Genomic DNA, 23762 nt, shown 5'->3' on the forward strand with positions numbered 1-23762 from the left:
TAGTAGTTGTCTTAACCTACTTCGGCCATCGTGTGACGTGGCTCGACAAATTTCGCAAGCGATACGTCCCAGCGTATAATGAGCTTAACGGCACCGATTTCGATTGAAAAAATCTCCAATCGAGTTACGAACAGCGATTCTCTACCTGTCGCGAGTCGAAAGTACCCCGATACTCAAACATCCGCGAACGAGTCATGTATCTTTTCCGGGAGTTTGAAATCTTTCGTACGGGTCGTCAAAGTAGCTCTGGCTGACTCTAACCGTCTCTTATTTTTGCTGGAAAGTCAAAAGACGGGGAAAGAGAAGGTCTCGTTAGTCGCGAGAAAGTTCGCGATGCGATTATGCTCGTTTCAAAGAGAGTAGAGCCTCTTCGTTGGGTCATTGCGCGTGTACGCGGCTTCTCATCGTCGGCGTCGCATCACCGGTATTTACGAGCGGTTTCACGCCAGTTTCTCGAAAATGAAATTGACGAGTCCAACGACAGCCATAAAGAAACTTGATCGCTTCCGTGGCTAGGTGTCTCTCCTATGTGGTGTGTATTTTTATATTTTCGGATACGAAAACGGACCCATCCGACGATTCGCCGTATTTCAGGGCCGACGACTTGATCGTGTTTCCTTTTTATGTTACAGCATCTGGAACCACTTGGTCCAAATCACCAAAGACGGCAACAAAACCGTCATCATAACCACGCATTATATCGAAGAGGCTCGGCAGGCGCACACGGTAGGATAAACGTTGCGTAAATCGGACGCATGTAAGAATATTCGGGGCAGAATATCGCGTTGCATACAAATCGAACGCTATGCAACCGAATACAAAAGCAAACGCAACGTTCGCAGTGGGCCAGTATTCGTACGTAGCGCGCTAAAAATAATTGATTTCAGCGATAACTAAGTATTTCTATCGAAATCAATATTTTCAGTTATCACCGAAAGCAGCAAATTATTTTTGGCACTCGAAGCGTGTCGTTTTGTGCTACATCTTTGTCATCCCGTCATGCTTCTTTTCTTCGGAGCGTCGCTAGAATGACTGGTCGATTCCAGTTCGTAATCTATTCCGTGTCCATTTGTCCGATTCGCTTTGTCATTACGTTGCGCGCAAATTACGAGTCTGTTTGTTTTCCGACGTCCCTTGATTGCCGTTCTTACGTTTTTCATATCAGCCGTGCGGTTGAAATTGTCACCGTGTGTTACACCGGTGCGGCCGGTTTCGTTACCGCAAACGCGATACGTTTCCACGAGAGACGCGTTCACCTCGACGCCGACGCAACGTTTCAAAAGAGTCGTGCAGGTCTTTCGCGATAATCTCTTCCGTCTTAAGATTCCAAACAGATGAAACAAAATTCTAGTTACAAGGATCATTCGTCAAGTTTCTGACGCAGACTACGATGAAACGTTACAGATCCATAGATCAACCAAAGATACGATTATAAATTAGAGTAGGGTCTAGTTACAGAATTTTACCTAGAACTCGATAGCCTAAATTTTCTGTCGACAGATTGGTTTGATGAGAAGCGGACGCTTGCTGGCCGAGGAATCTCCAAGAGCTCTCCTGACGATATACAACTGTGCGTCTCTCGAAGAAGTTTTCCTGAAGCTATCGAGAAAACAGGGTCAGTACGCTCAGCCACCCACCGAATTGAACATCTCGAATAACATTAGCCTGGTAAGAGTTAGTCTGATAAAGTGATATAATTTTGTTGTTCCTAGTCGCAAGGAATAGTCGGGAAGACTGTCGGGAGAAAACATCCTAATCGAAACTCTGATTTGAAATTTATGAAATAGGCTTCGTTGAATTGGGGTAAGAAGAACGAACCCGTTTACGTGACGGAGGAGTCAGGCGTCGTGGGGCTCAACTTCCACCAAAGCAAAGAAGTTCTCATTCACGACTCGACGAATGGCATTGGAAGTCATTACGACGTAAGACACTGTAAAGCTTTTCTTATACCGTAAACAAACTAACGGGTTTCGTCTTTCGTATAAGTACAATAGTTTCGCAAAGTTATAAGCGATATATGGTAGACGAGAGGTTTTTCTCGAAAAAATTCTCGAGCCTCTCTGAAACGCGTGCACGTTTTTGCGAAACAGCTGAACGGGAAACCTCTGCCAGGCACCAAGAGCTCGACGTTGGAGTGCAACAACTGCGGAACTTTCTCGGATTGCTACAAGATAACCAGCACGGGCAAGATGAAAGCACTCCTGCAAAAGAACTTTTTACGCATGTGGAGGAACGTGGGGTAAGTTCTCGTTCCGAGTCTTGGTTTCGAATAAACTCGTGTAAGAACTCGTATTGTATGCGCAGAGTAATGCTGTTTATATTCGCCCTGCCGGTAATGCAAGTGATCCTCTTCTGCCTGGCGATCGGCAGGGATCCAACGGGGCTGAAATTGGCGATAGTAAATCACGAAATGTTCTATGAAAACATGTCTTGTCCGGTCTCGAAGGATTGCGATTTTTCCCATCTGAGTTGTCGTTACCTGAAATTCTTGGATAACGATACGATGATCAAGGTAACGTTATCGCTAAAAATTGCTCGATCGACGACCGAAAACGACGCGGCGCGGTGCGTCACGATTGCTGTTCGCGGTCGTCTATAGCTACGTTCGTTTCTCAGGTGTATTATCCAGATCCTGCAACGGCAATGGACGCCGTGCGCAAAGGAGATGCCTGGGGAACGCTGTACTTTACCGAAAACTTTACGGACGCCCTCGTCGCTCGAATGGCCCTAGGAAGAGAGGCCGACGACGAGACTTTGGATCAGAGCGAGATCAGGGTCTGGTTGGACATGTCCAGTGAGTCTGACATTTTTCAATTTATTCATTCGCGTCGACGCCATAATCGTCGTTCATCGTTTCCTACAGATCAACAGATTGGCCTGATGCTGGCTAGAAATCTTCAGTATTCGTACAGAGATTTTGCCAAAGACCTCTTATCGGCTTGCGAGCAAAATACGAAACTGGCCGACGTCCCGATTCAATTCAAGGATCCAGTTTACGGCACCAATGAGCCTAGTTTTACCGACTTTGTGGCACCAGGAGTAATCTTGACGTAAGCAAACAGCAATGTCTCTGATTGGTTCGTTGACAGCACGGACACGTAGCAACGTAAAATATTTGATTTGTTCAGCATCGTATTCTTTTTGGCGGTGGCCCTCACCTCGTCCGTTTTAATCATCGAGAGGATGGAGGGTCTTTTGGATAGAAGTTGGGTCGCGGGAGTCTCACCGGGCGAGGTTCTCTTCTCCCACGTCATTACCCAATTCGTCGTGATGTGCGGTCAGACCGCGCTGGTACTAATCTTTATGATCCTGGTGTTCAGCGTCGAATGCAAGGGAGAAATCGGCTGGGTGATCGTGCTGACGATTCTTCAAGGTCTTTGCGGCATGTGCTTCGGTGAGTTCGCCCCCCAACAAACGAATTTTTTCCTTCGATTCGAAAGAGCGTTATCGTTTCTCGTTTCGTCGAACGTATTGACAAACTTTCTTCGAAGATACGCGAGAATGTTAGCAACGATGCCCATCGAGCCAACGGATTGCTTTACGACACGCGTTCCTTTTTACTTGCAGGGTTCGTGATTTCAGCGATCTGCGAACTCGAACGGAATGCGATCCAGCTGGCACTAGGAAGTTTCTATCCTACTTTGCTGTTGAGTGGTACGTACATAAAGTATACGTAGATAGAGTACGAATTTAGGAAAACGAGAGAATAGCAACGGAATCGATCGGAAAGCAAGAAACAAGCCGAAGAGACGGTTTTATACTCGTTCGTTGAATCGATAATCGCGAAAACTTTACATCGATCGTCGACGTAAAAAAATATCGGACTGTAAAACTGAAAGTGTTGGAAAAAGGAGAAAAAAGAAATGTCGACCACTGTTGCGTACGCTAATAGTCTGGCGATTATGAATCGCAATTATATTAAAGAAAACGCGATGGTTTCGGTTTCAGGCGTGATCTGGCCGGTCGAAGGTATGCCGACGGTCCTGCGATACATATCTCAGGGTCTGCCGTTGACGATGGCTACGACGTCGCTGCGTTCGATGCTCACCCGCGGTTGGACCATCTCGGAACCAGACGTCTACAACGGCTTTATCTCGACAATCATTTGGATAGTCGTGTTTCTCACGATAAGTATAATGGTGCTCAAGTTCAAGCGTGGATAGAAAATTAATCGCGTGACCGTGTTGCTCGTTGCACATCGGTTGTAGCTACCGCGCGAATCCGCGAAAAGAAATTAGAAATACGTTGACTCGGTTCGAGTTCGATCACGGTCGGCTGTCGGGATGAAAAACTCGAAGCGAGTGGAAGGATCGCTTCGACGATCTTCTCGTACGCGGACCTCCAGACTTGTGATGATCCTTTGTGCGTTTAACGTGATTCTTGCGTGTACGAATGCGAATAGGAATGCGAATGCGAATGCGAATGCGAATGCGAATGCGAGCGCGTGTGAATGATTGTATGAGATATAGTATGTCTCATCTATTTTCCTTCTCTTTTCTTGTTTTTCTTTCTCTTTCTTTTTTTTAAATCTGTAATACAACGAACATCTTCAGGGATACGTTTTATCCCGGATATCCACTCTCCGAGACAAGTACTCGTCGTCTCGTTCAGATGTTTTATCCCACGGGTTGTAGGAAATGTTTCGGTGGCGACCACGTTCGCGCGAGTAAATAATAACTCGAGGCGTTCTTTTCGCACGTCTCGCGTATAGTTTTATTTAACGATATCGCGTAACGGACGCTCAAAATACGTAGCGTATCTCGGGTGTCCCACAAGTATCGAAAAGAGGCGAACGCTACGCGTTTGTACTCGAGTTTGTCGGTACGACGCGTACTCGTAAATTTCTCTGAAATGTAAACGGGATCGCGAGTAGCGAGTTGTTAAGTTGTTAACGAATTATTCTATTAGAAGTAAGACGGTTTAACTTGCCCATGAACATAAATGTACCTCGTATTTAAATTCTAACAATCGCAAACAAGACACGGGTAAACGACTCGCGGTGCGATATTCTTTCCTTCGCCCGTCCATTAGCGGGAAAAAGCGAGAAACGAATCTCCATAAAAAATTGTACGTTATACCGTACAACGAAGTCGTGTAGGGAGTTTTGCGAGAAAAGAAATTTCGTTTGGGAACACGATTGCAAAGTTACCGATCGAACGTTAACGGATGCTAAATGTGCGATACGCACCTAGGAGACGGAAATGTATCATACTGTAGTATATAAATAATCATAGCCGTTACGTTTTATACAGTACCGATATTTTTGAAAGATTCGAAATTGTACGATATTTCTATTCGATTTTTTCTAGTTGAATTTTATCTCTCAATGTTTGAGTAAGAAATACCGTAAAGGATACATCGATAGGATATACATACATATGTATATGTATATGTATATATAGGAGAGACAAGAAACGGAAACTGTACATTTCTATTTTCCTTATAAACTTGTGTATAAAAAGATTTCACAGAAAAAGATATAAAAAGCTTGAATATCTATCGCGTACAGTTCGCAATAACAACTCGAACGATTGCGTATGCAAGTGCTTGTTATAGCAAATTAGAATCAATCTAGTTACTTAATCAATGTCAATTTGTACTTTTCCTCCTCGGCGAACCACTCTCTATTGTCCTCCACGAGACGCTTCCAATACTCTGTAAGACAATTAAATCTACGGAATAAATTATGTCGTCTACCTACGTAAACCGCCGTTCGAAAGATCGAGAATCGCCTTTCGTTGCCGTTGAACTACAAAGAGATCTCGACAAATATGAAAAACGTACCGCTGAGTTCCTTCACCGTGCCATCCGTACCGCCATAATCTCGCGGCAAAATGTCGATCGGCAAAGTTTCGTTCAATTTCAATTTACCGCGAGCATAAGTGTGCAGCCTTTGCTTCAACTTTGAATTCATGAAGCTTCTAAAGATATTCAACACGGCGTTCACGAATCTGGGTGTATTGATAAAGTTTAACGAGTGAATTCTGACAGGATAACAGCCTTGCCACGCGTGAGTTAAATTCTTAATCACGCTCGGCGGTAATTGACACGCGTGTTCGTACGTTACGCCACCGATGTCCAGGATTGCTATCAGACCATGAATGGTTACCGACTCGTTCTCCCTCAACGCCAAATCCAAAGTCATCAACGATGCCTGAAACAAAAAATGCGTGTCGCATTATTCAGTCAGTTTCTCCCCTCGAATTAACGCGATCGATTACGTGTTACGTGATATATCGTTTTCTCACCTTGAGCAAATCCGACATTTTATGTCTCGCAGGCGTGTGCACGGTTGCGCGGATTATCACGACCATTCTTCCCTCGTTATCCAACTTCCTCAAAGGTAGAAACATCCTGAAAAATTGTACGCAAAAAACAGAAACGGTCGAATATCAGAGGATTTATACGTTGATACATCGTTATATCGGCATCGTAACTGTTCTATGATCAATCTTTTTTTTTTATCATCTCGCTGACACATATACGTATACGCGCCGCGTAATTCAATGGTTTCGAGTTGAAACGGGCCGGCGCCGTATCGGAAGAGTTAAGAATTGGAGTACGGATATATCCAAGATATTCGGTGACATTTGAAACGTCGCGGCGTCGCGTCGCCGTGTCGCGTTGTAATTGACGCAGAATGGATGTCCGTTTTACTTGTTATCAGTCGCAACTTATCGGACGCTGATACGCTATCGATATAGACGTGATCTTCCGACTGCGAAAACGTAAACTTTTAAACGTGACAGCGATTCCGAATGTCACGGTTAGCGTTCGACCCAGTTGTCAAGTCGTCGTATCGATCGTTAAACCCCCGTAAATGAAAATATTCGTATCGAAATAAATTGAACAAAATATTTGTACGGTTATTACCCAAGATCGAAGAGTTCTTGTAACTCCGGCAGAAAAGGATCTCTGTTGCTGTACCATTCCGGAAGATTCGCTCTTTGCTTTAAATAATTTAACAGTTTGCACTTTGCTTTTTCTACGTTGAATTTACTTGCTCGCAGAAAACGTAGAATGAAGAAATCGTCTACGAAAACAATATCCATCCATCTTTGTTTAGCGTTAGAGACAAAGAAATCAAAGGAGAGTTTACCCCTTTGAACTTATTGAAATTAAAGATACCGATAGGCGCGTGTAGATCATCGTTTCCCATGATATATTCTCTGAGTTCGGTGATTTTAACGGGTCTTATATCGTCGGTTTCGTTCAAATTTGCCGCCATGTACGCCTTCTCTTCCGCCGAGAGCAGACAAACGTATTCTTCCAACGCAGACATTGTATGTACGACTGAATTCTTGCCTCTCGGTTCCAGTTAGGAGAGATCCATCGATCAAGATATTTCAACGACGAAATTTTTCTCTGTATTCGACTCGGTTCACTTTCAACAACAGTCTCGCGACGTTAAGACAACTCGAGTAAAAGATCGAGAAAAGACCAAGATTGTTGCTTCGCGAATTCCGCGATCCACCAATGTCGAACATCGGCGGAGATCTGAAAGATCTACAACGCGCGTAAAGAATTAGTCGGAGACATCTACCGGGATTTTTGCGAGATCTGCTGGAAATGATTCACCAGTGACGAACTTTGATCGTCGACCGTGCGTTTAAACTCTAGTCCAATCGTAATAATTATTCGTCGAATAACGTTACGTTCATATGAATTCGAATACTTTTATTGCGATACATGAAAAAGCACCCATCGCTACAGCAAATATCTACGAGTATATACTTTTTATCGTTTTTAGTTGATATCCCTGCATGCCCGTTTATCATCGAGTCGCACTTTCTTCGTTTTCTCTCTCTCCTAACATCGATAGAATGAAATAGTACGGAAATATGAAATAAGAAAGTACGCTTAGCGTTTAGCAACGCGAAATCATACCACGTTACGTAGCACTCAAAAGATTAACGATAATACAAGTATGCTAGAGAAAAATACTATCGGTTACGCAACTAAATTCAAATTCTCACGCGCCATTTAATGGTGGACCGACGGTATCGGCATCTCGCGGTGAGAGAGTCGAACTAAAATTCCAACCACCTCCGTACAGCGCACCACCGGGAAAACGCCCAAGCTTGTCCTCTCGAATAGTTCTTTTCTTCGCCGTTAGATGGCGCCATTTGCATTGTTTATCGGCACCTGCCGGTACATTACCATAATGTCGGTAAACCACTATGTGGCTAATGGCGCTATCTAGCTTTGAAAATAGAAACTATTCGAGGACAAATTTGGGCATTTTCCCGATAGAGGCGCTGACCAACTAAAAATTTGTATGCTTACATGTCACTGCTTAAATTTAGATACGCAGCGATATTTTAGGAATGCTTTAGCAGCGAACGAAATTCGCGAAATTATACGAAATTATAGTTTTGTCTAAAATATTTACCTCTAACTTGCGCACCATTGTTCGTTGAAACTGATTAAACCTACGTCTAATTACTCTTAACGATTCCTTATCGACAGGTTCTAACAACATTTCCATCGAGTTCTCGTTATAAACCGGTAAGAGATCCATTTTTATACAATACTCTCGGAAGCCGGATTTCAGTTTGAAACGCAGCTCGAGTTGTTCCTGCGAAGAATCACGGATTTCATTTTCTGCTCGAGTAAGCTCTTCCTCCAAGTTTGTTAGGACTTTTTCGTAACACGCGATGTCGCGACCAATGACTCTTTCAACTTCTGGGACATTGATTTCTGCGTCGTTGGCGAATCGAATTTGTCGCTGTTTTCTAAGCTTATCGCGCGCATTCTCCAGATTTCTTTTCGCCTAATGTATAATATGTATATGTTACGTTCTTAATTATGCATTTGGGGAATAATTCAGCGTTGTGCTGTTCGAAAATGTATACGCGAATGCTCGTTACCTGGAAATAGTTGTCGATCGAGTTCAAGAATCTGCGACGAACGATAACGAGAGATTTTTCAATTCTATCCAATTTCTCTTTAATTCTCTCGTACTTTTTCTCTTCTTTTAGGAAACGCTCGAACAGTCGTCGAACCTTTGATACAGACAAGTTAGCGACCAACAAAATACTTTATTCTAATATAGTATGTTTAATTAAACCGTGACGATCGATGAGATCATGCCTTAATTAAACATATCGTATACGTAATAGAGATAACAATCCAAACCATCGAGGCACTCTGACTATCAATTTTAACGACTTGATTGGGTACTATTGGATGTTGATCGTTTTTCGATACTTCTTTTCCTTCTTTCTCTTGATGCGGTCCCAAAGTTACTCCTAACGCTGCTCGATGTTTCAAATTATTTATTTCGTAAATTCTTCTTTAAAGCGTTAAAAGTATCAACGTGAGATAGAAAAATGGAGCTACCCGTTTTGTCTAAACTTCCAACCTCCTCTCTGCTCGTTTCGTTCGAAATTTGTGTAAACTCGAGTAAGGTTCCCAGCGAACTCCTTCTTTTTCGACTATCGGACCGAACATCGGTCGACGATACAACATCCTACATCGATTTTGTGTAATTTTACTTTAAAAGAACCAATCAACCAACTGATCGATGGATCATTGATACGATGAGTAACGCGACGGGACTTATGTACCTTCGACGATCGTGCCGACGCATTCAAGCGCACCATATTTTTCGTGATATTCTCGTAGGTTTCTCTCAGCTTCTCAACTTCGACCTCTTTAGCGATTAATCTGGTATACCCATTCGTCAGAACATTGACCTCAAAATTATGTTACAACTAACAAGAATGATATAACCTGTTGTATAAATCCTTGATATTTTTCAGCAGCACCTCGACTTGAGAAACACCAAACAACGTAAAATTGGAAATCGTCCCATCGAGAAATAGCAGAATGCTCCGATTAATCTGTTCTGTTCGCGACTTGGAGACATTCGTCGAAGCTTCATGCCGTAGAAATAGATCATTTAACATCAGCTTCTTCTTCAAAAAGTCAACCTCGTCCCGAAGCCTCAGCGTTATACGATCCGATCGATGGCTAACGTCTTCCTTCAGCTTAACCGGCTTTAGCCTGACGATGTTTGCGGTGAATCGCAAAGTTGATAACGTGACATTGATATCCTCCTTCGTGATTCGAATGTGGGATACGAAACTATCGATAGGAAACTCGCGATGTACCGAAACGAGCAAATTCGTGGCACCGATCGATGCCAATTTTTCTTATAATTACCGGATCACGGATGAAACTGAGAAAGCATCCCCCAAAATTTTCAACAAATTATTGGATCGTATCACGCCCTGAGCGACTGGTTTCGTGCCTGAGAAATACGAGAAAAATTGTTCCAGTTGACTCTTTGTCAAATTCGCCGCACCAATATCCAACGGCGTCTTCCAACAATTATTTTTGCCCGCTGATCCTATACCAGCCATCTCGACGATGTGAATCTGGGAACGCGAAACGATCGAATGGATCGCTGAATGAAAATTTCGTAAAAACTCATAATCGATTAGGAAAGTGGAATCGAAACTTTGATACTAGATGTTACTTTGGCTGTGGTTACGACGCCCCATGATGTAATTAGGCCAATGTTGGTCGCGTGAATAGTGATCACTGCCGTGGCCAAGTGAGACGCTAGATACGTCGATCCTTTTACGAACGATCTTCTGACCTCCCCTTCGAAAATCATTTTCAGAGCCTCTTCCTCGGTATCGATGCCAACCATTGAGATATCCTAGATTGGATACGGTTAAAAATTTGTCTAGCATTGTATCGCAAAGGTAGAACGCAACACCTTGAACGGATCTCGGTCGTTAATCCAGACCCTATTCTCAGCTTCGGAAAGCAGCAAGTCTCTTGCTTCTTTTCCGCGCAACTCGATGAAGCTCAAGCGATACCGTATCTTGCTGATTTTCTTCCTATTTGTCCTCTCCGCGAACATGTCGGAAAAGAGCCGCGCGACCAGACCTCTGTGCTGCGAAACAGAACGTAATCGCTACGTGTACGTCTGCGAGATGACGCGAAACAATGCCAAGGGTCGCATACTTCCCAATTGTTCCGAAGTCCACCGATCGTGAAACTCTTCCCGGAGCCCGTTTGTCCATGGCCGATTAAAACACAACTCACCCCATCTAAAATTCTTAAATCGTTGTCGTTTAGTTAAGTCACGAGTTGTCTGAAACAACAAATGTCAGACTCTCGTTTACTTAGTCACGAGGTCCTCGCTCGAAACACGGTAAACCTCTTCCTGCGACGAGTCCAAGAAAATTCCGTCCGTTTGGAAGCACCAGTAAGACGGCTCTCTCGATATAGCAATTCTGTTCGGTTGCATTTCTTGCAAACATCGTACATAGATTTTCTGAATGAAACACGCAATGGTGAAAGGATGTTTTATAAACGTTACGTACCGTGTCGGGCACGAGCGCAAAATTTCAATTACCTTGCGTGCCGTATCGATTCTTATGCACGATGCGCAAGGACTCTCGAGCGGAAGGATTCTGACAAAGATTCTGACGTTTCTCTCGCAACCATCCGCGTCATCGTAATTTGTCATTGCTCGAAGAAAGCGCGGTTTGATGAAAATTATTTTTTTGTCCGTGAAACGTGTAACGTTAGTTTCCAGTTTATGACGCGAAATGTTACGAGAGATTGACGAGACTTACTTGAACGTTCGTTTTTTTGGATAAATTAGTTCCGGGTTTTTCGGTTTGTGCGCCATTTTTGTTGAAATGAGATTATCGACCAAGATGCTATTCGAACGGAAAATAATCAAGAATCCGTGTTTGCGGATACTTCATGTTAAACGCTGAAACGTGAAACTTTAGTTTTGTTACGTTGTTCGTGTCCTTTTAAACGAGAAGAAGATAAAACGTTGGTATATAATATACAGAATTATATTGAAAATACAAAAAACCTGCGTGGCTAATTCCTACTTACATCGAGTACGCACTATTTCATAATATACAGAGCATCTTACACTGAATACGCGGTACAGGTATATATGTATATTTATTATTTGTGAAAGAACACGATGAACCTTAAAAAGCTGACAAAATAATGTGAACGCTATCAAGTAGTTTATTTCGACATAATTTAATCAAAGTCACACGTTGTGCTATCGAAAGAAACACGACTTTTAACTCCACGAAACTGATAATTCGGTCAATTTTTAAGATTAAACAAGGATTACATACGATTATTTGTGTTTTATCTGTTATCGAAACACAATTTTGTAGAATTGTGCATTTTCGGTATTATCTACATAATAAATACATAAGAATAGATATGTGCCGAATAATTTAAAGTAAATATTTGTGTTCCAACTATCAGTCCTCGGTTTAATTTATTATGAAATGAAATATGAATGACTAAACGTATGATCTTTTAGCACGCGTATACTTTCGACCGTCGCAAACTTTGCGAACTCAAAAACACGAGAACGGAACAAAAAATCTTACGGATCGATTTATTCTTGTTCAACGTTATACACTGTACGTTATGAAAAGATTTCAATTATTATTCTGTCGAAACGAGGAAACCACGAATTTCGTTAATCGAATGTTGATTGTGTTAGAACACGATTGCATATTCATATCAACATTGAACTTTAATTTCAATGCAGCAGAATTTTCATACAACTCCTTTCTTATCGTGACCCCTTATTATTCGTTCTTTCTCGTTATTATGCCGTGTACTCTCTTTGTAGTATTCCATACATGTCCGAACAATGCAAATTCTCTCATATATCCACTTCCTACATAAACATTCTGTATCTTTGCTCAACTCTGTTTCAGCTTCAAGTAACAAGTAATAATTAATTATCGATAAATACTATCCAAGCTATATACCTATAAACTATCGCAGATAGAAACGCATTAGAAACGGTATAAAATTGGACATGTTTTGTTTTCTCAACAACGCTAGACTATAATAATAAATCATATTATTCTTATTATATTTTTTTGTGTTTTCCTTTGTTTTTTCTTTTTTAGCATTTCTCCCTAAGCATATAATTGAATACGACTTACACGATAATACGGCGTTCGATAAGTACACCGATAAGTTTTGAGGGCAGGGAAAGGTTAAGACGAATAGTGCTAATATTAAGAATCGAAGGTAATCGAAATAATGTGATGCGTGTTTCCTTCTTTTTTTTTTAGGCTCAATCGACCCTCTTGGCTCTTCAGTCTTTCTTGCAGCTCGATATGGAACAATCCTTTACTCCATCCTTTTTGCAATTTCAAGGCCAGCAATCCTCGTATTCGCGTTCCTGGCTGTGTTTCTTCACTCAATGGTTACGCTGGACGTTATCGATCCCCGCCTGGTTAGCCAGACTCTGTGAACCGGATACGTTTTTACGATTTAAGAGCACCGTTCGTTATAGGACGTTTAAGAAACGATTCTCATTTGGGAGACGAGCGATAAATAATGCGTTAAATAAAGTCTTACCCTAGGCCAGCTCCAACCAAAACGGACAGAATGTTTGTAATGAAAAGAGTGTAGAGGACCTCTTTGGAGAACAATCCAATCTTGCCAACTTTCGTGGTACGAATGCTGTACGATTTCCTTTTGTTCATTCCTAAAGGATGCTTGAATTTCCAATCTCTGAAATGCAAAAATGAAGCTAGCATACAACGTACGTTACAGCTCGTAGGATACGATAGTCTTGGAAATCTGAAGGACTGGTTAAATATTTAAAATTAGAATATCTTGCGTACTTTGGCGGCACTTGGTCTGGACGCGAACTCCATTCGTAGATCCAGTCGGTATTTTTATCCAACAGTTCAGACTCCTGCACAGAATAAAATAAATATCTTTTAACAATTTGTTGAAGCGTAGAATTTCTAAGTCTTTATGTCGCGCGTGGATCTCGTGTAATCCGATGAAACCGAAGATGTAACGTCTGAATTGAATTAAAATCACGATGGTATCGGTTTACCAACTTTGCACCTGTAATACAAAGCTCGTTTGACTTTTCTGCTACACGATTTGATTAACGTGGTGTAAAATGAACGCGACGCCGACGCAAAGATCGGTTTCCTATCGTCTAGAAGAGAACTCGATAGCTACCGTAAATCGATCACGCTTCGTTTCGTAAGATGATTTAACGCGTCGAGCTCGAATTTGTAACGAATCAGATGGAGCAGAGAAACGGTCGTTTCTGCCGATGACTTATCGTAAGAAATCTCCATTGGGAAATCTCGATTACAGCTTTAACCAAGACTACGTTTGTCCAATGATTATGTTGAATGAATTTGTTGTTTGTAGATAAAGAAAGACGAGCGAAAAAGTCTGCGAGAGATACGAAAATTAACGCGTGTCTTTGCGCTCGTTTCTTATCTGTGAATGACTTCGCGAGGAGTACGAGAGAGCATCCAGGAATAACTTCTTCTATTGGCCGTTAGCCAATCGCGAAGCGAGTGCGATTGTGTCGTCGTATCACCGATACGCCCATATACGCCTCGCAATTAAATGAAACGTACGATTGTTTGTAAACAATTCTCCGTGTCACCAATTCTCCCGACGACCAAGTCCGTGTTTTCGGCCAGATTTGAATGTTTTCAAATATTCGTATACTTATTTACTTACAACTCGTGATTCATTTCAATCCCGACTATCGTTGGGTTGCATTTTTCTATTTTTCTATTTCTCGGATTATTCATTTTTGATCCTATATACATATTCACAGAAATTGTCTACGGCTAGTCCTGTAATTTTCGCCACAGACCGTTCACAATTTCGTTTGTTACATCGAGCGCTTATCATTATCGTTGATAACATGCCACAATTTATCGACCGAGCCAGAACCTAAAAATGAAACTCTAGAACGCAAACATTGTAGGCGCGTTAGAAATCTTCTGTTTGAACATATTGTGCGCTACAATTGCCCCGGGGGTGATTAACACACCGACAGCATGAATATTTGTTCGCTCTGGAGTCTCCCGAGTAGAATACTTGCAGCGACGTTACAGGCTTTTAAACCACGAATAAACTTAATCGAATAGTTTGCCAAGTACATACTACATACCATTTCTGAAATAGTGTCGACTTGATTCAGTTCAGAGTAACGCGTAATAAAGCTCCCCCGCTTTCTCTCTCTGCTTAAAATCATGTTTAATGGATTATGTACGCCATGCGACATGCGTATTTTTAAATGAAATTAGAACCGAAGGGAAAGTTAGGAGAACAACGTGTTATTTTTAAATCGCTTTTATCGGTTCCCCGACCCGTTGGTAGACTAGTTTATGCGTTGAAGGTTTTTTCTGGCTAGGACTTGGATCTTCGGGGTGAGTTGTTTATTGCTTCGGCGTAAGTAGCGTTAAAAAAAGAATCCAACGTATATCGTAAACCTAGCCTGATTTGGTAAACCACGACGATACCATGGCTCGATTCTTGGAATAACTCGCGATAGATGGGTTGTAGCTACAACTTGGTGTAGTAATGCTAGAGTGCAACGTTCTTAAACAAACGATTGCAAAGCGTAAACGTACACCAAGGACATGAACAACGCATCGCATTACGGCCAATGAAAAACTACCTACCTACCTATTTTCACAGACTGGCTTATCCCGCCGCGATGTACATTACAGAGTCACTAGAATGCTGGTGAAATTCAATAGAAATTTCAACAGATATTAAGAATAAACAAAGATCGATATTACGATGGAAGATAATAGTAACGGACAAAGCCTTACGATCGCAACAAGCGGCGACACGAGACAAATTCTGTTTATTCGTCTGCGTTTATAAATCGCTATCGTGTTCCACGCGTATCGGTACTTTGATATTCGGACCTTTCCCGAAGAAACCGGGTCACACATGTTTTGCCCTCGGTAAACGACGACACAAGTCGCTATTCAACTGCGGAGCATGCTAGCGATGTTTTTCCAAGTTTTGCGAGAGATTCGGAAGTTGGTGAGAAACCCGAGTACAATTCTCGGAAACATCATACCACGTTTGGATTACGCGGAAATGGAACACGGTTACGATGTCGAAGTCGTTCGCGTAACTGGCATAAGAGAAATGTTGATTCCCCGGAATTCGTTACTATATCCCAATATCTGCACGATAGGCTGTTAGCGAGTAAGACGACGGACACAGGAAATGCACCACCTAAACGATATCAATGTTAATCGTTGATATACATTTAAAATAAGATAACTATCTCGACTATCTCGTATTCATCGACGTACATTCGAGGAAGCATCTCGATGTTGATACGATGCGTTCACGTAAAGTGAGCATAACGGACGAGCTGACTTAATTGCAACAAGCCCGGTACGTCGCGAGGATCGAATGTCTCTCTTCTCGGAGTGTTTCTCGAACAAGCAACGTATAAACCGCGGGAGGACCGGTTTCTGCGCGCGTTGATGAGAAGCGCGAGCGTAGCGAACGCCGATTCGCTGATTCGCGATCGCGTGATCCGTCGTAACGGGGCAACACGCGCGCAATACTCGACCGAACACGGACGCAGGTGAACGATCTACAACGTACCCGCGTATACATACTTGTACGTGTTTTCATTTCGCGACGAAGCCGCGACTTTGACGCAATGCGTTTACTACGATTGCCCATTATTAGTCGAGTATCCATATGTTTTAAGAATCGTTCGGCTAAATAGAAAATAACATCATTTTAAACAATTAAACACGGCACATTAAAAATAATAAACAACTAACGGAATGGCTCGCGGTGGCTGTTCGGAATTGAGTCGCATTTCATTTTTCTATAGTTATCGTTTAAACAAAAACCGAGAATCATGAATAAGCCTGCTTATCAAGCCTATCGGCTCGATATCGAACGCTTTCCTAGGTTGAGGACTACGTGTTATTTCTAACTACACCCGCGGCCGTGTGAACCTGGCTATCCTTGGCCGGCAAGTGCACGTACAACGAAACCACGTATCTGATTACCGGTAACATGCGGCGCATATCAGGCCCCGTTTCTCTACTACCGCACATGCCGTTTCTTGTTATTAGAATACGAAGGTCGTTTGTTCGCACCACTCGATAAACATCGACACCTTATCCTACACTCTGGCCGTGAGTATCGCATTGTTTTTTTCATTTTTAGCAAATAACAAAAAGAAATGCAGACACCACGGAATCGACTTCATCTGTTGTTTACGAGATCTGAAAGAGAATGAAACAAGTGTCACGTGATCGATAACGCTGTTCTCGAGTCATTGTACCGAAAGCTCAGAAAAGCACAAACTACAGATATTCTATTTTTAATATCTTATCTAAGCGGCCAAGATGAGAATTTTTCAAGTAGTAGGTAGACCGCTGCACTTTCCAACACTTGGCCTTTACAAAGGCATGCATACACAAAGAAAGGTTATGTATACATATACTCGCGCGAACAACACCGCTTAACCAACTGACTCATGGAAAATCCTCGTCTCACTGTGCGTTGCACTTTACGATTTCTTATCGGCATTACTCATTCCATTCCGAAACAATTGTCTTTCTCGTTATTTGCGTTACCGTCCCTGGTCAACGATAAATACGACGGTATATCGTATATTCGACGACAGTTACCAAGGGGATCGCGTGTTTCGTAGCAGGGCATTTTCTTTTAACATACAATTCATTCTTGCCGTGATATTCCAAACTCCCCGCAGAGACAAATAATTGACACGATTCGCGAGCGAACAGAGATACGTTATCGTTATCAGGCTTGGTTCGAAAAGAGTTTATCGATTTACATATCGCCGAAAGACACAAGTTCCAGATTAACAAATTCTTTTTTAAGGAAAAATTTAAAGGTCGATTTTTCTTTCGTTTTATTATTTACGATCAATGCGTGTGCCATTCTTAGATAATTGTATTTTTTTACGATTCCGCCGTTTTTACGTGTGCTCTACGAGCCGCGATACTCGCAGAAGGAACTCGAGGAGTGCTCGAGAAGTCAGCGCGATTCGCAAACCTTGCGCAGAAAGTGTGACAAGTCATTTCGCTCGATAAAACCTGTTTTTGCATATACTTTTAAAGCACTGACGCATAGTGTTAAGAATCGATTATAAAACTGACCTTGTTACAGCTGTAATTTATATAGACACCTTTCAGCTCGTCTTCGGTTGACAGTTCCGTGTTGGGGCTGTTAGGTGGACTTCCCGGGCTGCAATAGAACGCGCACTGATTATTCGTTCATCCTCGTTCGATCGTATCGCTTCAATAAATTACAAATAATCTTTTCCAAGTATACGAGCATAGTTATCTTTCGTTTCTGTCAGCCTCGGTTAGTAGGAAATATTATTTGCATAAAATGAATCGCTACTTTAGAAAATTACAAAAATTACATCCCGTTTAATTACGCTTATCGAATTACCTACCTTCTCGTACGGTAGCTTCTCTTTTCACCCAATGCATCGATAGATGGCATCGTCAAACATTATTGGATAATTCCAAATTCTTGAGGAAGAAAATAAAAGAGATCAACCCTGTCCGCGAGAGTTCGATGTTAAACGAACGACGATTTCGCGATTATCTCGCGATGTCTTCTTAAGTGGAACGCGTGTATAACCTTAGAAAAGTGTTGTATCTCGCGATACGTACAAGTACGTAATGAAAAAATGCAGATAAAGAAAATGTGAAATATGTCACGTGGAAGGGATCGCAGATACGTTAAGCGGGCCGTTTGTTTGCTTTCTCGTCCTTCTTTCATCCGGCGGATCCTCGAAACATATCAACGCGTACGAGCGCAAAGAAATCGTCCAAAAAAAAGATTCCTCCCTCGTTTGCTACGTACCCGCCCTCGGCATCTTCTGACTCATCCTACCGCTTACACATTTTTTTGTTCTCGAAACTGTTCGTACTCGTACACGAGGAGCAACGAGTGAAACTAGACTTCTCATAGACCGACTTCCCAAGATTTCTTATAGCGTAGCGATCTTAATTCCGAATCCTATTCGAGCATACTCTAGTAAAACGTCATACCTGTCTCTAGGTGTGCCCCGACGGGAAGACGCCAAAGAATGCTTGGCAGAGGACTGTGTGGAATCCCTTTGTGCTTCTCTCAGAAGTCGCAGGTACTCCTCTCCACCGCTACCGAACGGTAATGGTGTTACCCTGTCTGGTACAGGATTCAATTCCACCCATGACTCTGGCAATGTTAAATAAAATGCGAATAAAAATTGTATGCTTTGTAAATTATTTGTAACATTGAACGGAACCGATCGGATCGGATCGGATATCAAAATACAACATATGCGTTGTTGATAGCTACAAACGGAGATGAAAAATTTTCATGTAAGAAAAATTCACACGTGCAAACGTTTTTGCAAGTTTATATTCACGGAATCGTAAAATACGATCGCGCGAAACCGTTATCGAGAAATCTTCGACTCGATTATCGCACAAGTTCATGGTTAAAAGGTCCGTTAGCTCTGACACGACGTAGTAATCGTATAAGGCATCGCGATCACTAGTTAATGCAACTGCACGATTGACCCGACAGAATTCGATAACTCGGAGAATCTATTGCGATCCGCTACGTCAATCGTTATTAGGGTACATATACATATGTATAATAATTTCCATGCGATTGGCTCATCGCATGCAAGACAAAACCGAAAGAAATGAATCATCGTTGCCTTCTATTCGATAGAACGTTTTCTAGTCTTGGAGAATTCAACGATTTTCCGATCGACGAATAAAAATTGATCAATGTACGAAACCCTGTTTTGAATCGGTGATCGAAAAACTTCAACTAGTGAAATTTATGTATTCGACGCGTGATCGTTGTATCGATAGAAGATTAGAGACGACAGAATGATTCCTACTGTACAACGTATTCAATGATTAATCCGGTTAGTTCTTATCACCGAATACATACAGTCATTAGAAACGTTAAACAATTTAATCGCGAATCGATTTTTCATAAATCGAATACACGAAGAATTGCTACCGCATAACTAGTCTTTGGCGTCTTCAACGCTTTACAAAGTTGCAATGCAAAGCGAACTACGCGATTGTGAACACGTTCACAGTTTTTTTTTTTATTCCTCAATAGGTACACACACATCTTATGCAATTAGCGATGAGAGCGAGTATATGCATATAGGTCACAGAGAATAATTAGCTATAACACGCTGTTCGAAAATTTACCGAGTTTAATTATGCATTTATACGATACGATGTTTCGATTAGCTGTTGTACCATTTTTTCTTATACTCGATACGAATATTATTTCCTCTTACGTGTTGTTTTCACTAATTTTACGTTACAACAAAACCTACTTATAAATCTTATTGACAAACGTTGCCCAACTCTAACGATTATACTTAGGAACGCGAAATAACGCGTCCGTTCTTTAACACTGACCGCGGTCAACGTTGCTTCGCCTTGGAGATAGAAAACGAAACGTGCCTTTTCTCACGCCTGCTACTTGACGTGCCACAACTACGGAATATCCATTAAATTGATCGATATTTTAACTTGATCCCATTGCTATCCATTTTTCGCCATTTATATCAACATCGACCTGTTATCGATAGAATAAATAATAACTTTTGGAACGGTAAGCGCTTTTCATCCTCTATTCGAACTAATAGACGATCGTTTTGCTTTCGTATTTTGTTAAACCTTCGACATCAACAAATTTAAGATATCGCGACTAATGCGTTTACTCCGAAATTGAACGTTTGCCAAAGGGGAAATGAAGTGAAAAGAAAATGTTCAACAACAACAATTCCGATTTCGATGGAATAGTAAATTGTCGCTACGTAATTTCCCGTGATAATGTCAAGATAAACATGAAGAGATTGCGTCAAATATTGACATTATCGTACATCATCAGGCATGAGATTCGAACAAGATGCATCGATACACGATTAAGAAAAGAGAAAAAAGATGCCGCTGATACGACTATCGAACAATAAGGTCAGCTTATTATAAGTACGCCGATTATCAACGTTATCGAATACGATTACAAGTAATTATTATACTTGACTACGTTTTCGGCATTTTTCGAAACAAAATATTTGTCAATCAATTGGTTACTATTGGTTACTACCCTGTAACGGCACTGGATGTCTGTATACCGTAATGTAAAATCATCGTATATATTATTCACGTTACAAGAATCTTGAAACCTCTCTGGCACTTCCACTTGGAACCAAAAGATAAAATTATAAATCTTCAGAAGTAAACAAGTTATCTAGGTGGCGCGACGGCGACACCGACGCGTCGAAAACGGTCCACCTTGTTCAATTGAAAAGGGGGTAGAATGAATTGGAAAGTGTACGAATGATTGAATAGGACGTTAACGTGATTCATGAGACGAGTTTACAAAACACGCCGCAATTTGCGACTACGCGAATCGCGCTATACAATACGACGATGAGTTGAGAAATTTGTAATCTTGAAGTTTGTTTAGCGAATGCGCGATAAGCAAATTCACGGGAGTCTTTGCTGTAAACTGCACAACTGTGCAAGTTCGATGAGCATACCGAACTACCGTTCACTACCGTTCCGGGTGAAATCGCGATGAATTCCAGACAATTGTAGACTTGTTCTTCGGCTGGCAACACCTGTCGCTATAATTGACTAACTAATTGATAAGCGACTCGTGCAAAGGTGCGGATCAACAAGTTTCTACAGAAGCTCCGAACAGATCCATTCTCGCAAAAACGAGGATTATTTCGTGACTAGCGTATAATGCATTACATCGACTGATAACGTTCAACACACGACGAAACACACGGCTGGTAGAGGGACACCATTGATGCGGACAAGATTAATGCACGACAAATGACCAGGAAACGTCACGTGCCATGAAATCACGGCAGGCTAGGTGGCCTTAATAAATTGAATTATGTCCGCCAACAGGCGTTACGGTTAAAAATAGACACGAATGTGTCCCCTTTTTTTTATCAATCCGCCATTTCAATCAAATGTTCCGGAGGCGTACAGGGCAACGATACATAATCTCTTATTAACGAGGGCTTTCTAATTTTTCGTGAACAAAAGATTCATTCTTGTGATCTTTACGATATTCCAAGATCTTTACGAAATTGTAGAATTCAAACGAAAATGTTCTCGATCCAATAGAATTCGAGAGCTGACGTCACTTTCCAATGCTCCTGAGGATAGTCACGTAAGCAGCATTACGGCTGTGCAGCCTTCCACCAGCGTTCCCGGAAAGGAAAAACATTCTTTAGGAAACGATAAACTTGTCTTGTATCGATGTCTGGTCTAACTCTAGTTCTCGAGTGAAAATTAACCCGGACCCACTATTGTTGGGTGCATCACAGCGTGTAATACAAACGATAATACAAGTACAAGAAGTGTTTGAGTTTGAAAACATATTTTGTCCATTTACAAATCTAGCCTGTCGCGCGCGATGTAAGCGTAATTCAAGTCCGGTACACGTTTTAAAAGTAGAAAACCTTACAAACAAATTTACCTGTCGTCCATGCCTAATGGAAAAAAAACACGGAATCACGATAACAACTTGATAACGCCACGGTGTGACTTCCCTGACATTGATCACCTTCCGGCTTGTCTACGATTTTATCAGCACAACAAACACTTCGATATAACGCAAAATAAACAATGCATTTGAGGATTACATTGAACGTTGCAAAGATATCTCTGTACTCGATCGACTACCTCGTCTGTTAGGGTCCGTTAGACAAAACAATTAAGCCAATCTATACAACACTCATCTAATTATTCAACGTATTATTTAACGCGGAACATTATCCAAAATAACCTCTAACATACCGATAAATCAGATAATTGTATTACGATATTTACGAATAGTAATATGTATATGGCGTCCTTAAAACATTTTTATGTTAGCTCATTTTATCGTTCACATTTCTCCTGTTGCATTTTATCAATGTATGCACTCAACTATAGTGTACGACAAGAAACCTTCGGGAAATCATATAAGTAACAACATATAAAAATTATCCATCATTTTTATGACAACAATACCAACAGAAAGCATTGACAATCAATAAGATTGTATCGAATCTATTAAAAACAAACAAGAACAGAGAAAAGCTATACTAGTTGATATAACATTTTTTTGTGCAAACAAAATATTTTGTAAATTTAAAAAGTACAAACTTCAGTTTTCGACACGCATACGTACGACATGAAACAAATTTTTTAAGGAAAAACAGAATAGAATATTCGAATAACACGAAATTCATTATTGGCGTATTTCCATACAGTTTATTCGCATAAATAAAGTTTTCAGAAATAAAAACTTTTAGTCGGCAGTCAGTTTATAGAAATCGCTCGACAAAAAAAATTTGTTAACGAATAAACTTATCAATAGTATAAAATACCGGCGTATATCAGGTTAGAAACAAGATAATCGCGCCAAAATCTTCGATATTATGTACAATCGTTTTACATTAGAATTGCAGCATCGCTGTGCTTTTAATTATTCAAAACCGCAACGAATATAATCACGAAATATCTTGAGGATAATACGGTTTACGAATAATAAAGTCTGCGACGCAAAAGGAAGCAAGACCGCGTTTGTTTATGCGTCAGCTACAGTCACGCGAAATGGCCGCGATATTGCACTGACAGCTGCTCGCATCTTTCTAGAAAACGACCATTTACTCACCACCTAGACTCTCGTCCGAAGTAAATTTTACGGTGGACGACATTATGACGGCCGAAGGCACTCGTTCACTACAACCCGATATACCACTTCCAAACAGGTAACGAACACTTTTCGCAAACTCTGTTAGCGCATACACGATGCATTCACAACGAATCACCGTGATAAAATGCTCGTTTGGTCGCCCGACCGTGCTTTGTTTTGATGAAACGTCAACACATGCACGTCAGCCGGATCGGCCA

The 23762-nt window shown here is 41.4% G+C and overlaps 5 protein-coding genes across 9 annotated transcripts in view; 1 reads left to right on the forward strand and 4 right to left on the reverse strand.

Moving 5' to 3' along the window:
• LOC128885401 (ABC transporter G family member 20) overlaps positions 1-5706 on the forward strand; it is a 27447-nt gene extending 21741 nt beyond the window's left edge. For all 5 annotated transcript variants that reach the window (XM_054139474.1, XM_054139548.1, XM_054139629.1 and 2 more), the window contains 10 exons: positions 633-726; positions 1501-1668; positions 1788-1922; positions 2091-2239; positions 2305-2512; positions 2617-2794; positions 2864-3050; positions 3129-3394; positions 3568-3654; positions 3949-5706. In XM_054139474.1, coding sequence (XP_053995449.1) covers positions 633-726; positions 1501-1668; positions 1788-1922; positions 2091-2239; positions 2305-2512; positions 2617-2794; positions 2864-3050; positions 3129-3394; positions 3568-3654; positions 3949-4163 — 1687 coding nt within the window. In that variant the 3' untranslated portion in view covers positions 4164-5706. The remainder of the gene's footprint in view (positions 1-632; positions 727-1500; positions 1669-1787; positions 1923-2090; positions 2240-2304; positions 2513-2616; positions 2795-2863; positions 3051-3128; positions 3395-3567; positions 3655-3948) is intronic.
• Positions 4512-7490, reverse strand: LOC128887575 (retinol-binding protein pinta-like). The gene is made up of 5 exons (XM_054143653.1): positions 7129-7490; positions 6874-7033; positions 6249-6354; positions 5785-6154; positions 4512-5655 (listed from the first exon to the last, which is right to left on the reverse strand). Exons 1-5 carry the CDS (start codon positions 7280-7282, stop codon positions 5576-5578), a joined length of 870 nt encoding a protein of 289 aa, XP_053999628.1. The 5' UTR covers positions 7283-7490; the 3' UTR covers positions 4512-5575.
• Positions 7408-9388, reverse strand: LOC128888363 (uncharacterized). Its single transcript, XM_054145187.1, has 5 exons — positions 9343-9388; positions 9139-9257; positions 8871-9005; positions 8393-8773; positions 7408-7506 (listed from the first exon to the last, which is right to left on the reverse strand). The coding sequence occupies exons 2-5, from the start codon at positions 9139-9141 to the stop codon at positions 7408-7410; spliced, it is 618 nt and encodes a 205-aa protein (XP_054001162.1). The 5' UTR covers positions 9142-9257; positions 9343-9388.
• A 171-nt stretch (positions 9389-9559) lies between these two features.
• On the reverse strand, positions 9560-11676 carry LOC128894145 (kinesin-like protein KIF9). Its single transcript, XM_054155641.1, has 5 exons — positions 11142-11676; positions 10828-11074; positions 10484-10669; positions 10168-10382; positions 9560-10089 (listed from the first exon to the last, which is right to left on the reverse strand). Exons 1-5 carry the CDS (start codon positions 11486-11488, stop codon positions 9717-9719), a joined length of 1368 nt encoding a protein of 455 aa, XP_054011616.1. The 5' UTR covers positions 11489-11676; the 3' UTR covers positions 9560-9716.
• A 136-nt stretch (positions 11677-11812) lies between these two features.
• Positions 11813-23718, reverse strand: LOC128888022 (BCL2/adenovirus E1B 19 kDa protein-interacting protein 3). The gene is made up of 6 exons (XM_054144648.1): positions 23524-23718; positions 18873-19038; positions 17967-18054; positions 13653-13726; positions 13384-13539; positions 11813-13270 (listed from the first exon to the last, which is right to left on the reverse strand). The coding sequence occupies exons 1-6, from the start codon at positions 23564-23566 to the stop codon at positions 13219-13221; spliced, it is 579 nt and encodes a 192-aa protein (XP_054000623.1). The 5' UTR covers positions 23567-23718; the 3' UTR covers positions 11813-13218.
• Positions 23719-23762: the final 44 nt, after the last annotated feature.

This window comes from Hylaeus anthracinus, unplaced genomic scaffold, assembly GCF_026225885.1.
Source record: "Hylaeus anthracinus isolate JK02 unplaced genomic scaffold, UHH_iyHylAnth1.0_haploid 0, whole genome shotgun sequence".
In the NCBI taxonomy this organism is placed as follows: Eukaryota; Metazoa; Arthropoda; class Insecta; order Hymenoptera; family Colletidae; genus Hylaeus; species Hylaeus anthracinus.

What these genes read in the sequence shown, in the direction of transcription:
- LOC128888363 (XM_054145187.1), bottom strand. An exon ending in CGATCGACAACTATTTCCAG is followed by an intron (nt 8,774 to 8,870) that starts GTAACGAGCATT and finishes ATTATACATTAG; the next exon opens with GCGAAAAGAAATCTGGAGAA. An exon ending in CAATGGTGCGCAAGTTAGAG is followed by an intron (nt 7,507 to 8,392) that starts GTAAATATTTTA and finishes CGCGCGTTGTAG; the next exon opens with ATCTTTCAGATCTCCGCCGA.
- LOC128887575 (XM_054143653.1), bottom strand. Translation starts at nt 7,282, where the DNA reads ATGTCTGCGTTGGAAGAATACGTTTGTCTGCTCTCGGCGGAAGAGAAG. An exon ending in TGATCTACACGCGCCTATCG is followed by an intron (nt 7,034 to 7,128) that starts GTATCTTTAATT and finishes TTGTTTTCGTAG; the next exon opens with ACGATTTCTTCATTCTACGT. An exon ending in CACGGTGAAGGAACTCAGCG is followed by an intron (nt 5,656 to 5,784) that starts GTACGTTTTTCA and finishes ATTGTCTTACAG; the next exon opens with AGTATTGGAAGCGTCTCGTG.
- LOC128888022 (XM_054144648.1), bottom strand. Translation starts at nt 23,566, where the DNA reads ATGTCGTCCACCGTAAAATTTACTTCGGACGAGAGTCTAGGTG. An exon ending in TTCGGACGAGAGTCTAGGTG is followed by an intron (nt 19,039 to 23,523) that starts GTGAGTAAATGG and finishes TAACATTGCCAG; the next exon opens with AGTCATGGGTGGAATTGAAT. An exon ending in TAAATTACAGCTGTAACAAG is followed by an intron (nt 13,727 to 17,966) that starts GTCAGTTTTATA and finishes TATTCTGTGCAG; the next exon opens with GAGTCTGAACTGTTGGATAA.
- LOC128894145 (XM_054155641.1), bottom strand. Translation starts at nt 11,488, where the DNA reads ATGACAAATTACGATGACGCGGATGGTTGCGAGAGAAACGTCAGAATC. An exon ending in AATCAGCAAGATACGGTATC is followed by an intron (nt 10,670 to 10,827) that starts GCTTGAGCTTCA and finishes TATCCAATCTAG; the next exon opens with GATATCTCAATGGTTGGCAT. An exon ending in TCAGTTTCATCCGTGATCCG is followed by an intron (nt 10,090 to 10,167) that starts GTAATTATAAGA and finishes TCCTATCGATAG; the next exon opens with TTTCGTATCCCACATTCGAA.